The sequence below is a fragment of the Chinchilla lanigera genome, unplaced genomic scaffold, assembly GCF_000276665.1.
Source record: "Chinchilla lanigera isolate Chin_1 unplaced genomic scaffold, ChiLan1.0 scaffold00067, whole genome shotgun sequence".
Taxonomy (NCBI): Eukaryota; Metazoa; Chordata; class Mammalia; order Rodentia; family Chinchillidae; genus Chinchilla; species Chinchilla lanigera.
The window spans coordinates 2,409,842-2,423,250 of NW_004955468.1; the positions used below are offsets into that span (position 1 = coordinate 2,409,842).

General features: G+C 42.2%; 1 protein-coding gene across 2 annotated transcripts in view; it reads left to right on the forward strand.

The window, feature by feature from the left end:
• The first annotated feature begins 16 nt into the window (after positions 1-16).
• Positions 17-13,409, forward strand: part of Znf565 (zinc finger protein 565) — an 18,296-nt gene continuing 4,903 nt past the window's right edge. Inside the window, exons 1-4 of one of the 2 annotated variants that reach the window (XM_013522322.1) lie at positions 17-90; positions 3,051-3,125; positions 9,067-9,193; positions 9,859-9,954. In XM_013522322.1, the coding sequence (XP_013377776.1) occupies positions 9,918-9,954 (37 nt within the window). In that variant the 5' untranslated portion in view covers positions 17-90; positions 3,051-3,125; positions 9,067-9,193; positions 9,859-9,917. Of the gene's footprint in view, positions 92-3,048; positions 3,126-9,066; positions 9,194-9,858; positions 9,955-13,409 lie in introns of both variants that reach the window. The other variant, XM_013522321.1, reaches the window with a different exon arrangement.

The following is a 13,409-nucleotide window of genomic DNA, read 5'->3' on the forward strand; positions in this document are numbered from 1 at the left end:
AGAATTCACAGCGGCCCGACGTTACAGCTCTCTTGACATCGTGGCGAGATCATAGCACCACCAGGACCCTGAAGCGACCAGAGGAGGCAGGTGAGGGGGTCCGAGAATCCGGGGCGGAGACGGGGCGTGTCCCGAGCTGCTGGAGCGGCTGAGGATGCGCGATTCTGAAAGTGTCTTTGATTGTGGCTCTGTGACCTGGTGTGGATGCCTGTGAGTGTGCAGGTGTAATCACTTGTCTCCAGGGTGTGTGGTGGTTTTGTGTAAATCGTGTATATACTGTGTGTTGTGCTTGTGGAGGTGATACCGTGGGTGCCTCTGTTGTGTGTATGTGCCTGTCCTTCTTGTTCCTGGAAATATGAGTATCGTTGTGACTTTGTGAGCGGTGCAAGTGTCTGTATAAATTGTGTGATACTGTGGCCATGTGTGGTACGTGTGCAGTTGTCATGTGTGGTACGTGTGCAGTTGTCATGTGCCTGTGACTGTGTCGTGACACTGTATGTGTATCCCTTGGAGAGGGGGGAGATTGTGACTGTGTGACAATGTGTGCTGCTGTGTATACATGCGTTGAGTGTCTTCACTACTGTGATTGTGTTGGAGCCTGAGTGGGTGTGATTTTGACTGTAGGGCATTTTGAGGTGTTGGCGTGGAGAGCCCGGGACTGTAGGGGAGTGGCTGTGTGACACGGTGGTGCGTGGATTGTGTGACTGTGTATATCTTCTTCGTGTGTAGTTGTGACTGTAATGCTATGGAAGTGTTTGTGGTTGTATGGCTGTATTCTTGGGTGTCTCAGGAAAGGATATGCACTTAGGTTTGTGAGACAGAGGCATTGTAAAGTGCCATGTGTACCAGCGTGAGGGGCCTGACCCCCCGTGCTCTGACACCTGTAGAAACTGTGAAGTTCTGCAGTTCAATGTGAAGTTACACATTCTGGCCCTGAGTAGTAATGATCTCAGGTTTTTAGGGTGACCTTGGGATCAGGCAGGTTTTTTGTTGTGTGGTTAAAACATACAGTGTTTACACTAACATAAATTTTACTATTTTAATTTTTTTTGTTTTTGTTTTTTGAGACAGTGTCTCATTATGTTCAGGCTGGTCTTGAACTCACTGTGTAGCCCAACCTGCTCTTAAACCCTTTGTGATCCTCCTGCCTCAGCCTCCCGAGTGCTAGCTTTACAGGTGTGTGGCACCACCCCCAGAGAACATATACTTTTCATCTATTGTTTTGCCCACTGCATCTTTCCCTCCCCGCCCCCTCCCCCGTACCAGGAATCAAACTCACAACCTTGCGCTTGCCAGGCAGGCACTGTGCCACTGAGCTAAATCCCCAGCCCCTGCCCACTGCATCTTACTCTGTTCAGTGTTCACTGTTCTTTTTCCTGTCTATTAAAGTTCTCTGACTTGTTTTAACCCAGCTCATATTATACATCTTATGGAAATTTTCATTGACAATACACTAGTGATTAGATTTCCTTCTGAACAGCCCTGCCTATGGAAAGTGTCTTGTACCCCTAATTAGAATCAGCTTTAGTACCTTTCTTAAAACACTAGATTTTCTTTTCTTCTTTTCCTTTTTTTTTGAGACAGATTTTCACCATGTAGTTCAGGCTGGCCTTGAACTCACTATGTAACCCAAATTTACAGTGATCCTCCTGCCTCACCCTCCCTAAGTGCTGGGATTACAGGCTTGCACCACAAACATTGGATTTTCATTACCTTGAGAAATAGGCCATTCGCAGGACTCCAGACCCAGCACAGCCAGCCCTCAGTGAAGAAGTAATGTTCTGCAGGGAAGCAAAAAGGAGGGCTGAGACAGGAAATGAGTGCTGGGTCAAGAAGCTTTTTAAAATTGATTTCCCAATGAGGTCAGTGTTCTGGATGTGCTGGTATGCACATAAGATGCCTGTATTACTATGGTTTTCTTGCTCCCATGTGGTGGCTCCATATGGGGCTAAAGGCTTTAATACAGCCTATAGAGTAGGTGGTATAGCCCCTTCTGGGACTTGGAAGGAGGAAATAGAGCCACTGAGGTACCCAGGAGGTTTTACCTAAAGGTAGAAAGATTTTATTTACGTTTGGCCTACGTACACGTTCTCTGGTCCTAGCCTGGTGGTGCTGTCTTATTCTTAAGGGGTAAAATGCATTATAATCCTCCTTGCTGCCAGGCATGATCGCACACACCTATAATCGCAGCACTCAGGAGGCTGAGGCAGGAGGATTGTCTCAAATCTGAGGTCAGCCTGAGCTACATAGTGAGTTCAAGGCCAGCCTGAACTACATAGTGAGACCCTGTCTCAAAAAACTAAAAAAAAAAAAAAAACAGAAAAATTCTTCCTTGGAGTTTGCAATTTGGAGCAGGTGGAAGTACTTAAGCCCCATATATAATTTAGATTAGCATCAACAACCTGAGAGATTAGCCAGAGGTGGTGGCACATGCCTGTAATCATAGCTACTCAGGAGGCTGAGACAGGAGGATCAGAAGTTTTAGTGCACCTCGGGCCACTTAGACCCTGTCTCAAAATATATATAGATAGGTAAGTGGGTGGGTGGGTAGATAGATGTATGGATACATAGATATGGATACATAGATTGGTAAGGGTAGCAATATAGCTCAGTGGTAAATAAATTGCCTAGTGTGGGTTCAATCCCCAGTACCACACACACAAAAAAGTTGGGGGGGCTGTCTCAGCCGTAACCTCTCCCTGTGATGTGCTTGAGTTCCATGTCAATGCTGGGGCACATCTGCCTGGAAATCATCTTGCTGCTTTGGGGTTCCCTAGTGTTCAGTAAAAGGCTGGGTTTTGTTAGGTCTAATCCTTAATATTCTTAATATGTGGTAGGACAACAGGAGGGCAAGCAAAGCAGGACCAGTGCAAGCACAGTTGTTTTACACCTGTCTGGATGTGCCGGTATGCATATAAGATGCCAGTATTACTGTGGTTTTCTTGTTCCTCTATGGTGAGTCCGTGTAGGGCTGGCGACTTTAATAGAGTGCTTGAGGGAAGTTTAGTTTCTCAGAAATGTACCCTTCTCTGTCTATTTTGCTTTTTCAGATTCTGCACTTGACCAAGTGAAGAAGTCAGAAAAAACAGAGGTCAAATAATCCCAAAAGCCATGGCCCATGTAAGGTGAAATTTCTCTTCTCCTTGGGAAAATCTCTTAGTATACTATTAGAGTTTGCTTTTAAATTTGATCTAAAGTTATCATATGCTGTGTTTCTGTGATTACATTTTTTTCACATAATACAGTATGTTTTTAAATCATAAATTGTGTAGAACTCGATCAACAGTACTCAATCTGTGACCTTAAGACCCTTTCTGGAGATCTGCAGGATCAGAATTTTTTTTTTATAGTAATACTAACACCCTATTTGCATTTTTCATTCACATTCTTTAATGGGTATATGGTGCAGTTTTGCAGATGGTACATGACCTATGTTATGCCAACAGATTGAATTCAGAAACAAGTATGAAAATCCAGTTGTCAAAACATAGAAACGGACCAGGGATATAGGTCAGTGGCATAAGAGCTTGCCTGGCAAGCCTGAGGTCATGAGTTCGATTCCCAGTACCAAAAAAAGAAAAAAAGAAAATCCAATTGTCTTTTCTTTTTTTTTTAAGATGGGGTCTTGTTAAGTCACTAAGTTACCCATAGTTGCCCAGGTGAGGCTTGAGCTGACTATCCTCCTACCTCAGCCTCCCAGAGTGCTGGAATTACAGGCCTGCACCACCTGACCCTGCTTCAGATGTCTTTTATTGAGCCACTGAATGTTTGAATTTCAACAATAGATTTATTTTTCATAAAATATATGTTATTTATGTTAATGTGGAACAGATTCTTTTTTAAAGTAAATTAATATTTGTTACGTCTCTTGTTTTTATGTGTGTGTGTGTGTGTGTGTGTATGTGGTACTGAGTATTAAACCTTAGTATCTTTAGTGCCAAGCTGCATCTCCAGCCCTTTTATTTTTAGTTCTTATTTTTATTATTTATTTATGCTTTGTTTTTTTGAGATAGGCTCTCACTATGTAGTTCAGGCTGGCCTTGAACGCATGTGCTCAGGCTGGCCTTAAACTCACAGTGATCCTCCAATTTCAACCTCCCAAGTGCTGGGATTACAGGCATACACCACCGCACCTGGCTCCAGCTTTTTTATTTTGAGACAAGGTCTTGCTGAAATCCCCAGCTGGGTTTGAATGTACCATCCTCCTGCCTCAACCTGGAATTACAGGCATGTACCACCACTTCCAACAGCTTTCTCGTTTTTTATTTCTTTTTTAATTAATTAATTATTTTGTGCACTAGGGAATCAAACTAAAAATATTTGTGAGGTGCTTTACCACTGAGCCACACCTCCAGCCTTCTCACTTTTCATTTCTAATATGGCAAATATCAATAGATATAACCAGCATTAACAAAAGTTCTTTAGGGGCTAGGGCTATAGCTCAATGGTGGAGCAATTTACTGGCATGTGTGAGGCTTTGATTTCAATCCCCAATACCACAAAAAAGAAAAAAAAATTATCTGGGACCCTCTATTCCTTTTCTGAAACAGCCTTATTATTGTATGTATAAGTAACATGCTGAAATTCACCCACGTAAGTGACACATGCCTGAAATCCTAGCTACTCCTGAGGCTGAGACAGGAAGATTGAAAGTTCAGGGCCAGCCTGGGCAACTTAGTGAGAATCTATTTGAAAATAAAAAACATAAAAATATGAAAAGGGCTGAGGATGTAGAATGTCACTGGTGTTTGATCCTCAGTACCATACCCACACACAAAAAAGTAGAGTTCAGTGGATTTTAGTATATTCAGAGTCGTATAAGCATCAGCACAGTTGTAGAATATTTTTATCATGCCCAAAAGAAATCCCAATTGAATTAGTAGTCACTCCCAATCCCTAATCTCATCCACTGGCAATACTAATTTACTTTCTGTCTCTATAGATTTGTATATTTTGACTTTTCATGTGAATGGGATTGTAAAATATGTGGTCTTCTGTGTCTGGCTTCATTCACTTAGCATAATGATCTCAATCTTCATTCATGTTGTAGCATGTATCAGTACTTCATTACGGTTTTGATTTGCATTTCCCTAATGATTACTTATGCTGATTACCTTTCCACGATTTATTAGCCATTTGTATGTCTTCTTTCGGTAAATCTCTATTCAAATTGTTTCTATTTTTATTGCTTATTGTTGAGTCATAAACATTCTTTATATATTGTAGATATAAGTTCCTTATCGGGTACAGTTGAATATCCCTTATCTGAGCCGGGTGTGGTGGCGCACGCCTGTAATCCCAGCACTTGGGAGGCTGAGGCAAGAGGATCGTCTAGAGTTTGAGACCAGCCTGAGCTACAAAGTGAGCTCAAGGCCAGCCTGAACTGCATAGCGAGACCCTGCCTCAAAAAAACAAAACAAAAAAAAGATTATCCCTTATCTGAAATGGTTGGGACTAGGAATGTTTCAGATTTGGGAATTCTTCAGATTTTCCATAGACTTTACCAGTAGGGTATCCATAATTTTGAAAATCTGAAATCCAGGGCCGGGGATATAGCTCAGTGGCACAAGCGCCTGCCTGGCAAGTGCAAGGTCCTGAGTTTGATTACTGGTATACACACACACACAAAAAAAAAATCTTAAATCCGCAATGTTCCAAATTTGAAACTTTCCAATTGTCAGGATCTGTAGTTTGTCTTGGTCTTAGTACATGGTAATATCTCCTGTTTTAGAAGGCCTTGTGGGTGAGGGCTGTGATTGGGAACTTTATTTATAGAAAGTACTTCAGTCTTTCAAGGCAATTTATAAGAGATGAAGAACAATGAAATGGTCCATTTGGGGTTGAGCAGTATGTGTTTGTGGTGGGCCACATTCCTGTGATTCAGGTACAACCTACATTAGCTTTCTTATTTCAGGAACAAGGTAAAACAGACACTGAAGGGATATAGATATTAACAAGTACGATAAACTGTGAAGGTTTTATACATCTTTTGTTTTATGGTACTGAGGATTGGACACAGGACCTTTATATTGAACTCTATCTCCAGTCTCTTTTGATTTTTTTGAGACAGGGTCTCACTAAGTTGCTCAGTTGCCTAGGCTGGGCTCAAAATTGCAGTCATCTTGCCTCTACCTCCCAGAGTGCTAGGATTTCCAGGCACTCACTAACAAGCCTAACTTTTATACATCTTGTTTTAAGATAAATGCACCAAAGTAGTCAAATAATTATATCTTATAAGACATAGCGTGTAATATTATTTAGCCCATAAAAATCTCTGTTTATTATAAAATTTTTCATAATAACCTGGGTACAGTGGCACACACCTCTTCTACCACCAACTTGGGAACCTGAGGCAGGAGGATTGCTTGAGCCCAGGAGTTCAAAGCCAGCCTGGGCAACATAGCAAAACTCCATCTCTAAAACAAAGAACTTGCCATAACAGCTAGGCACAGTGACACATGCCTGTAATCCCTGTATTTTGGGAAGCTAAGGCAGGAAAATCAAAAGTTTGAGCTCAGCCTGGGCAATTTGACAAGACTCTCTCAAAATTTAATTTTCTTTTTTTTTTTTTTTAGTGGCTGGGGCCGGGTGTGGTGGTGCATGCCTATAATCCCACCATTTAGGAGCTGAGACAGGGGGGTTGCCATGAGTTTGAGGCCAGCTAGGCTACATAAGCAAGTTCAAGGCGAGTCTACACTACACAGAGAGATCTTGCCTCAAAAAAACAAAAAACAAAACAAAACAAAAAATGACAGGGGATGTAGCTTAGTGTGAATGCACTGGGTTTAGTTCCCAGTACTACCAGAAAATAAACAAATATATAAAATTTGCCATAACAAAAATTATGCTCATGATATCTAAGAAACTCTTTCTCGGGAGGCTGAGGCAGGAGGATTGCCAGGAGTTGGAGGCCAGCCTCTGCTACATAGTGAGACTCTGTCTCAAGACAAATAAACAAAGAGTATATAGGCTTCTAGTGACATAAATGTACATATTGTACATCCTTCTAAGCTTAAGTGTGCAGCTGTAGCTTGCTTGCTTATATTATCACCTCCTCCCCACAATGCTCTTCTTCATTTCCTCATTTTAAAGACATTTTCCTGGGTGCATCAGGTTTTTAAAGTCTGAACCTATTCATCCATTTTATTTTTTTGTTTGTTTGTTTTGGTACCAGGAATCGATCTCAGGACCTTGCACTTGCCAGGTAGGCACTTGTGCCGCCAACCTATATCCCCAGCCCTATTCATCAATTTTAAACCCATTAAAAGTGGGACAACCAACGGCCAAGCATAGTGGTACACACCTGTAATCTCAGCTATTGGGGAGGCCGAGATGGGAGGATCACGAGTTTGAGACCCGCCTGGGCAGCTTAGCAAGACCCCCATCTGAAAAAGAAAAAGGTGCAACCCATCCTCGTGGGATGCTGTAGGACATTACATATATAGGCCGTCTCTGACATATTCTGCCCACTCCCTCAAAATGGAAATCAGGATTCTAAGTCTAACTACTATTTCATAAAAACTATGGAAGGCAACATATTATATTGTGAAGATGCACTCAGCCAAATCCAAAATGTAGGAAATTCTGCTTAATCAAATATTTCTTTAATGAATACACGGTGATCATTTTTAAAAAGTTTTTTTAAGAATTGTTAAGAGATTTGAAAGACTTTGGGAGACCTGTCATGCACAGTGCATAAATCTGATCTGAACAGGGCAACTGTTTTTTAAAAAATCTCGTTTGACTATGGCAAATGGATGGAACTGCCAGGCACAGACCTATAATCCCAGCACTTGGGCTGCTGAGGCAAGAGGGTTGCCACGAGTTCGAGGCTAGCCTGAGCTACATAGTGAGTTCAAAGCCAGCCTGAACTGCATATCAAAACCCTGTCTCAAAAAGAAAAAAAAAAAAAAAAAAGGGTGGAACTGGAGAACATTATGTTAAATGAAATAAACCAGGCACAGAAAGACAAATGCCACTGTTTTTACTCAGGTGAAAGCTAAAAAAGTTGCTTTCATAGAAGTAGAGAGTAGAATAGTGGTCACAGAGGCTAGGGAGAAGGAAGGGAGGGAGGACAAGAGGAGATTAGGTAAGGGGTACCAAAATGCAGCTAGACAGGAGGAACAAATGCTAGTATTCTGTAGCACCACAGAGTATCTATAGTTTACAAAAATGTATATTTTGTAAACAAAAAATTAGATGAGAGGAATTCAAAGGTCCTGACCAAAAAAAAAAAAAAAATGATAAATGTTTAAAAGTCTTGGCTGGGTGTGGTGGCGCACATCTGTAATCCCAGCACTCCAGAGGCAGAAAGATTGCTGTGAGTTCAAGGCCAGCCTGGGCTACAAAGTGAGTTGAAGGTCAGGCTGAACTTCATAGTGAGACCCTGTCTCAAAAAGACAAAAAAAAATCTTAAATGTTCAATCTTCATTGATCAAACTCAAAGCTTTACCCGTGCTAAGCGTGCTCTGTGGTGCCTTTGGAAAAAAAAAATCTGTGCCTGTTTGATACTAAAGTATTTCTGGGTAAAGTATTAGTGATATTGGATATGTGGGATTTGCTTTAAAACACACAAGCGATAAAAGATGGAAAGAAATAGAAATAACAAAATATGCAAAATCTTACTAATTGTTGAGGGAGAGTACTAGATTCATAGGCATCGTTATACTTATTCTCTGTGCTTTTGTGTATTTTGAGATATTTCATAGTAAAAAGTGAAAACAGCCAGGGGTGATGGTGCATGCCTATAATCTCAGTTACTCAGGAGACTGAGGGGCCGGGCAGATAGCTCAGCAGCACAAGCACCTGCCCGGCAAGTGCAAAGTCCTGAGTTCAACTCCTTGGTATAAAAAAAAAAAAAAGACTGAGGTAGAAGAATCGCAAGTTACAGGCTTACCTGGGCAATTTAGTGTGGGACTGTGTCAAGGGGGTGGGGTGACTGGGGATGTAGCCCAATAGAAAATTTGCCCACTTGCCTAGCATTTGTGGATTCACAAAAAAAGAGAAAAAAGTTAAAAAAAGAAAAAGCCTTTCCTTCATTATTAATGCATGGGCCTGTTGTTTCAGGGGTTGGTGACATTCAGGGATGTGGCCATAGAGTTCTCTCAGGAAGAATGGAAGTGCCTGGAACCTTCCCAGAGGGACTTGTACAGAGATGTGACTCTGGAGAACTTCAGTCACCTGGTCACACTAGGTAAGGCTAACGACCACTTGGGAACAGATGGACTACAGTGCTGGCAGTCGGCTCTTTCTACCTCTGGCCTGAAGGTGTGAAGAGAGGAAGGGGTGTCTCCAAAGATGCTAAGCCAGCATCAACTCTCCCTCCCTCCGGAACGCATCCGGGGTCTAAGGAGGGAGGGACCGAGTAAGACAAGCCTCACATTCCCGCTCCTCCTCCTGCTCACATGCTCACGCTTCCTTCTGCGAGGCAGTGGCAAGCCGTGGGGAGGGTGACACAGTCCCTCCTGGCAGGCTGTCTGGGGCCGAAAGGCCCGCACAGAGCAGGGCGATCTGAGGAAGGGATTGGAAGGGAAGGAGAGGATTAAAGGAGTGTAATCCCCATAGTTAGCTGCTCCATATAATTTAGGACTAGGCTTCTGGAATCTCTGGTTTCTCGTTACAAATTTCTAAGGCAGCTTATAGGTTTGTGAATGAATGTCTGTCCTCTGTGCCAAGAGAACTGTCCTTAGTAGAGTCAGGAATGAGTAGCTTGATTGGTCCCCTCCCTCTTCCTCCTTATCTTTTGCCCAGATTCACTCCTTCCTCTTTATCATTACTAGTTCCTTGATGACCAAGGGGCTGGGTTTGAACTTTGGAAAGTATGATCATGTCCCATTTTTTTTTTTTTCCTTTAAACAGGACTTTCCATTTCGAAGCCTGATGTCATCTCCTTATTGGAGCAAGGAAAAGACCCATGGATGGTTACGGGTGACGTGGCAGGACCGTGGTATCAAGGTGAGCAAAGGCCGGTCCCGTCGGGGAGGACCCCCGGGTAACAGCCATAGCCTGAGGTTTTGTCAGGCAGGTCCCCTTGCCGTCCTGCTGTGAGGAGCATAGCTGTAAAGAGCACAGCATCAGCTCCCAAGGGAACCTTTCCCCCTCTGTTTACTTCCTCTCTGTTCTTTCTCTCTCACAACTCCCTCCTATTTCCAAAAGGGATGTGCCCTTTTCTTCCCCAGAGGCTGCCTCTTTACATATACTCTAAATCCTTTTTTCCTACAAGTATCTTCATGCCTTAGAAAAAACTGTTGTCTTAAAACTGCTGGGCACAGTGGCACATATACCTATAATCTCAGCACTCGGAGGCTGAGGCAGAAGAATCACATGTTTGAGCTCAGCCTGACAATTTAGAGACTTCATGAGACCCTGTTTCAAAATAAAAAAAATTAAAAAGATGGCTAGGGGGAATTCAGTGTGAAGGCCCTGGGTTCCATCCCCAGTACAGCAAGCAAGAAAGAAAAGAGAGAAGGATGTAGACAGAGGGAAAGGGAAGGAAGGGAAGAAGAATGAAGGAGAAAGGGAAAGGAAAGAAGAGAGAGGGGTAAGGGGATTTAGCTCAGCAGCACAGCGCCTGCCCGGCAAGCGCAAGGTTGTGAGTTCGATCCCTGGTACCAGATAAAACCAAAAAAAAAAAAAAAAAGAGAGAGAAAGAAGAGGAAACAGAAAGGAGAAGAGAAAAGAGGAAGTGAAGGGAAGGGAGAGAAAGAAAAGAGAGAAGGGATGAGAGGGAAAGGAAGAGAAGAAGAAAATGAAGGAAAAAAAGGAGAAAAAAACCTACTTCTTATTCTAATTGAGGAGTTCATTTATTCATATAATCTCTTAACTTTTGAGAGGTGTGGTTGTATAGGGTCGAGATTGCAGACTCCAGAGTTCCACTACCTAACTGCTACTTAGTAGCTCTGCTAGAATTATTACCGCTTTGTTTAATGTATGTACCCTGTAGCCAGGATTCTGTTGGTTTCCTTTTTGAATCAGTCTGAGATTCTTAGACTTAGAGAAAGGGAATTCCGTGCATTCTCACTTGTTAAAATCAATATGTTCGTTCTTTCTTGCATCATTCTTTGTTATATATTTTTCTATTACTCATTTTTTCATTTCCAGCTATTTCTGTTTTCCTTATGTTTTACTAACACTTTCCCATCAAGTCGTTTTGAACTTGTATTATTTGTCTGTCTGTCTGTCTTGGTTTTTGTCTGTCTCTCTGTCTGTGTAGTGAAGATTGAACCCAGGGCCTTTGCACTGAGCTACATTTGCAGCCCTTTTTAACTTTTTTTATTTTGAGATAGGGTCTTGCTGAATTGCCAAGTTGCCAAAACTGAGTTGGAACCTGGCATCTTCTTGCCTCAGCTTCTCAGTGTGCTAGAATTATGGGCATATATCAGCTCTCACTGTGGGGTTTTCTTGGGGTTTTGGGGGGTTCTTTTTGTCTTTTTGAGACAGGGTCTCACTATACAGTTCAGGCTGGCCTTGAGCTCACTTTGTAGCCCAGGCTGGCCTTGAACTCACAATGATACTCCTGCCTCAGCCTCCTGAGTGCTGGGATTACAGGCGTGCACCACCGTGCCCGGCTGTGGTGTTTGCTTAATTTTTTTGTGTCCCTTATTCCTTTTGCCATTTATTAATTGAAATTCTTTAAGAAGAGCTGTTCCTACCCCCTCCTGTTCATTTATTTATTTATTCATTCATTGGTGAGCTCAGGGATATTTACTTTAGTCTGTGGACTGCTGCCAGTACTTTAATTATTTCATTGCTGAAATTCTTCAAACATTAACCAAAGAGAACTCCTTTGGGTTGGCTCCTTGGTTCACTCAACATGCCTTATTTTTTTTCCTACTACAGATTGAAATTAGGTTCTTGCACATGCTAAGCAAGCACTCTACAGTAGCTATATCTGCAGCCCCACCCTCACTCTTTTGTAAGTACTTCATTTATTTTATGATACCACATCTTGTTCCAGTCCTCCCACCATTTTTTGCAGTACTGGGGATAAAACCCAAGATCTCATGCATCCCGAGCAAGTTCTCTACCACTGGCATATGCTTTTCCCTGCCCCCCTACACACCTTTTTTGAGACAGAGTCAAGGTGAGTTGCCCAGACTGGCCTTGAACTTGGGATCCTCCTGCCTCAGCCTCTCACTAGTGTAAGCATACACTGGTGTACATAGTTCTTGTTAAAATCTTACCGTGTATTTTTCCTTCCTCAGCTCTGAAATTAACCATTCCTCAGAGGAGCCCACTTCCTTTTATTGAAGAATGGTATGAAATAGTATCTTTAAATTTCATTTTCTGCTGGGCGTTGGGGCACATGCCTATAATCCCAGCACTTGGGAGGCTGAGACAGGAGCATTACCATGAATTTGAGGCCAGGCTGAGCCACATAGTGAGTTCAAAGCCAGTCTGAACTACAGAAGCAAGACCCTATCTAAAAAAAAAAAAAAATCCAAAATATCTGGAGAGCTTAGTTCAATAGCAAAAAACAAATATTATCTTAAAATGAGCAAAAGACCTAAGTAAACTATCTTCTTTTCTCAAAAGAAGATAGACCAGTGGCCACCAGCATGTGAAAGATGTTGAGCAGCACTAATCATCAGGAAAATGCAAATACACCACAATGATACATCACCTCATACCTACAAGAATAGCTGTTATCAAAAGGACAGAGAGGGCAGGGGATACAGCTCAGCAGTATAAGCACCTGCCTGGCAAGTGCAAGGTCCTAAGTTCGATTCCCAGTACAAAAAAAAAAAAAAAAAGGCAAAAGGACAAAGATAAGAACTGGGTGTGGTGGCAAATGCCTGTAATCCCAGCACTTGGGTGACTGAGGCAGAGGGACTGCTGTGAGTTCGAGGCCAGCCTGGGCTACATAATGAGTTCAAGGGCAGCCTGCACTGTATAGCAAGACCCTGACTCAAAAAAAAAAAAAAAGATAAGTATTGACAAGGATGTGGAGAAAAGGGAATCCTTGTACCCAGTGGGTGGGAATGTAAATTGATATAGCCATTATAGAAAACAGTAGAGTTTCCTCAGAAAGTTAAGGCTAGAACTACCAGTTATGTAGCAGTCCTCCTTCTGAGTATATAGCCAAAGATAATGAAGTCAGTATGCCAAAGACATAGCTGTACTCCCGTGTTTACTGCAGTATTATTCACAAGAGCAAAAATATGGAATCAACCTAAGTCCATCAACAGATGAATGGATAAAGAAAATATTATATATGCTAAATATACAATAGAATACTGTTTCAGTTTGTGTCTAGATGTCCTCTCAGAGCCTCATGCAGTCATGGGGCTTTTTCAGAGGTGGCTGAATCTAGAGTGTGTGATGCTGGGGTTAAGAGTGTATGATTAGTAAATCAGTCCACAGATTGCTTTGGCATAGTTCTGGCTAGGATTAAGGGTGTGAGTGCTACA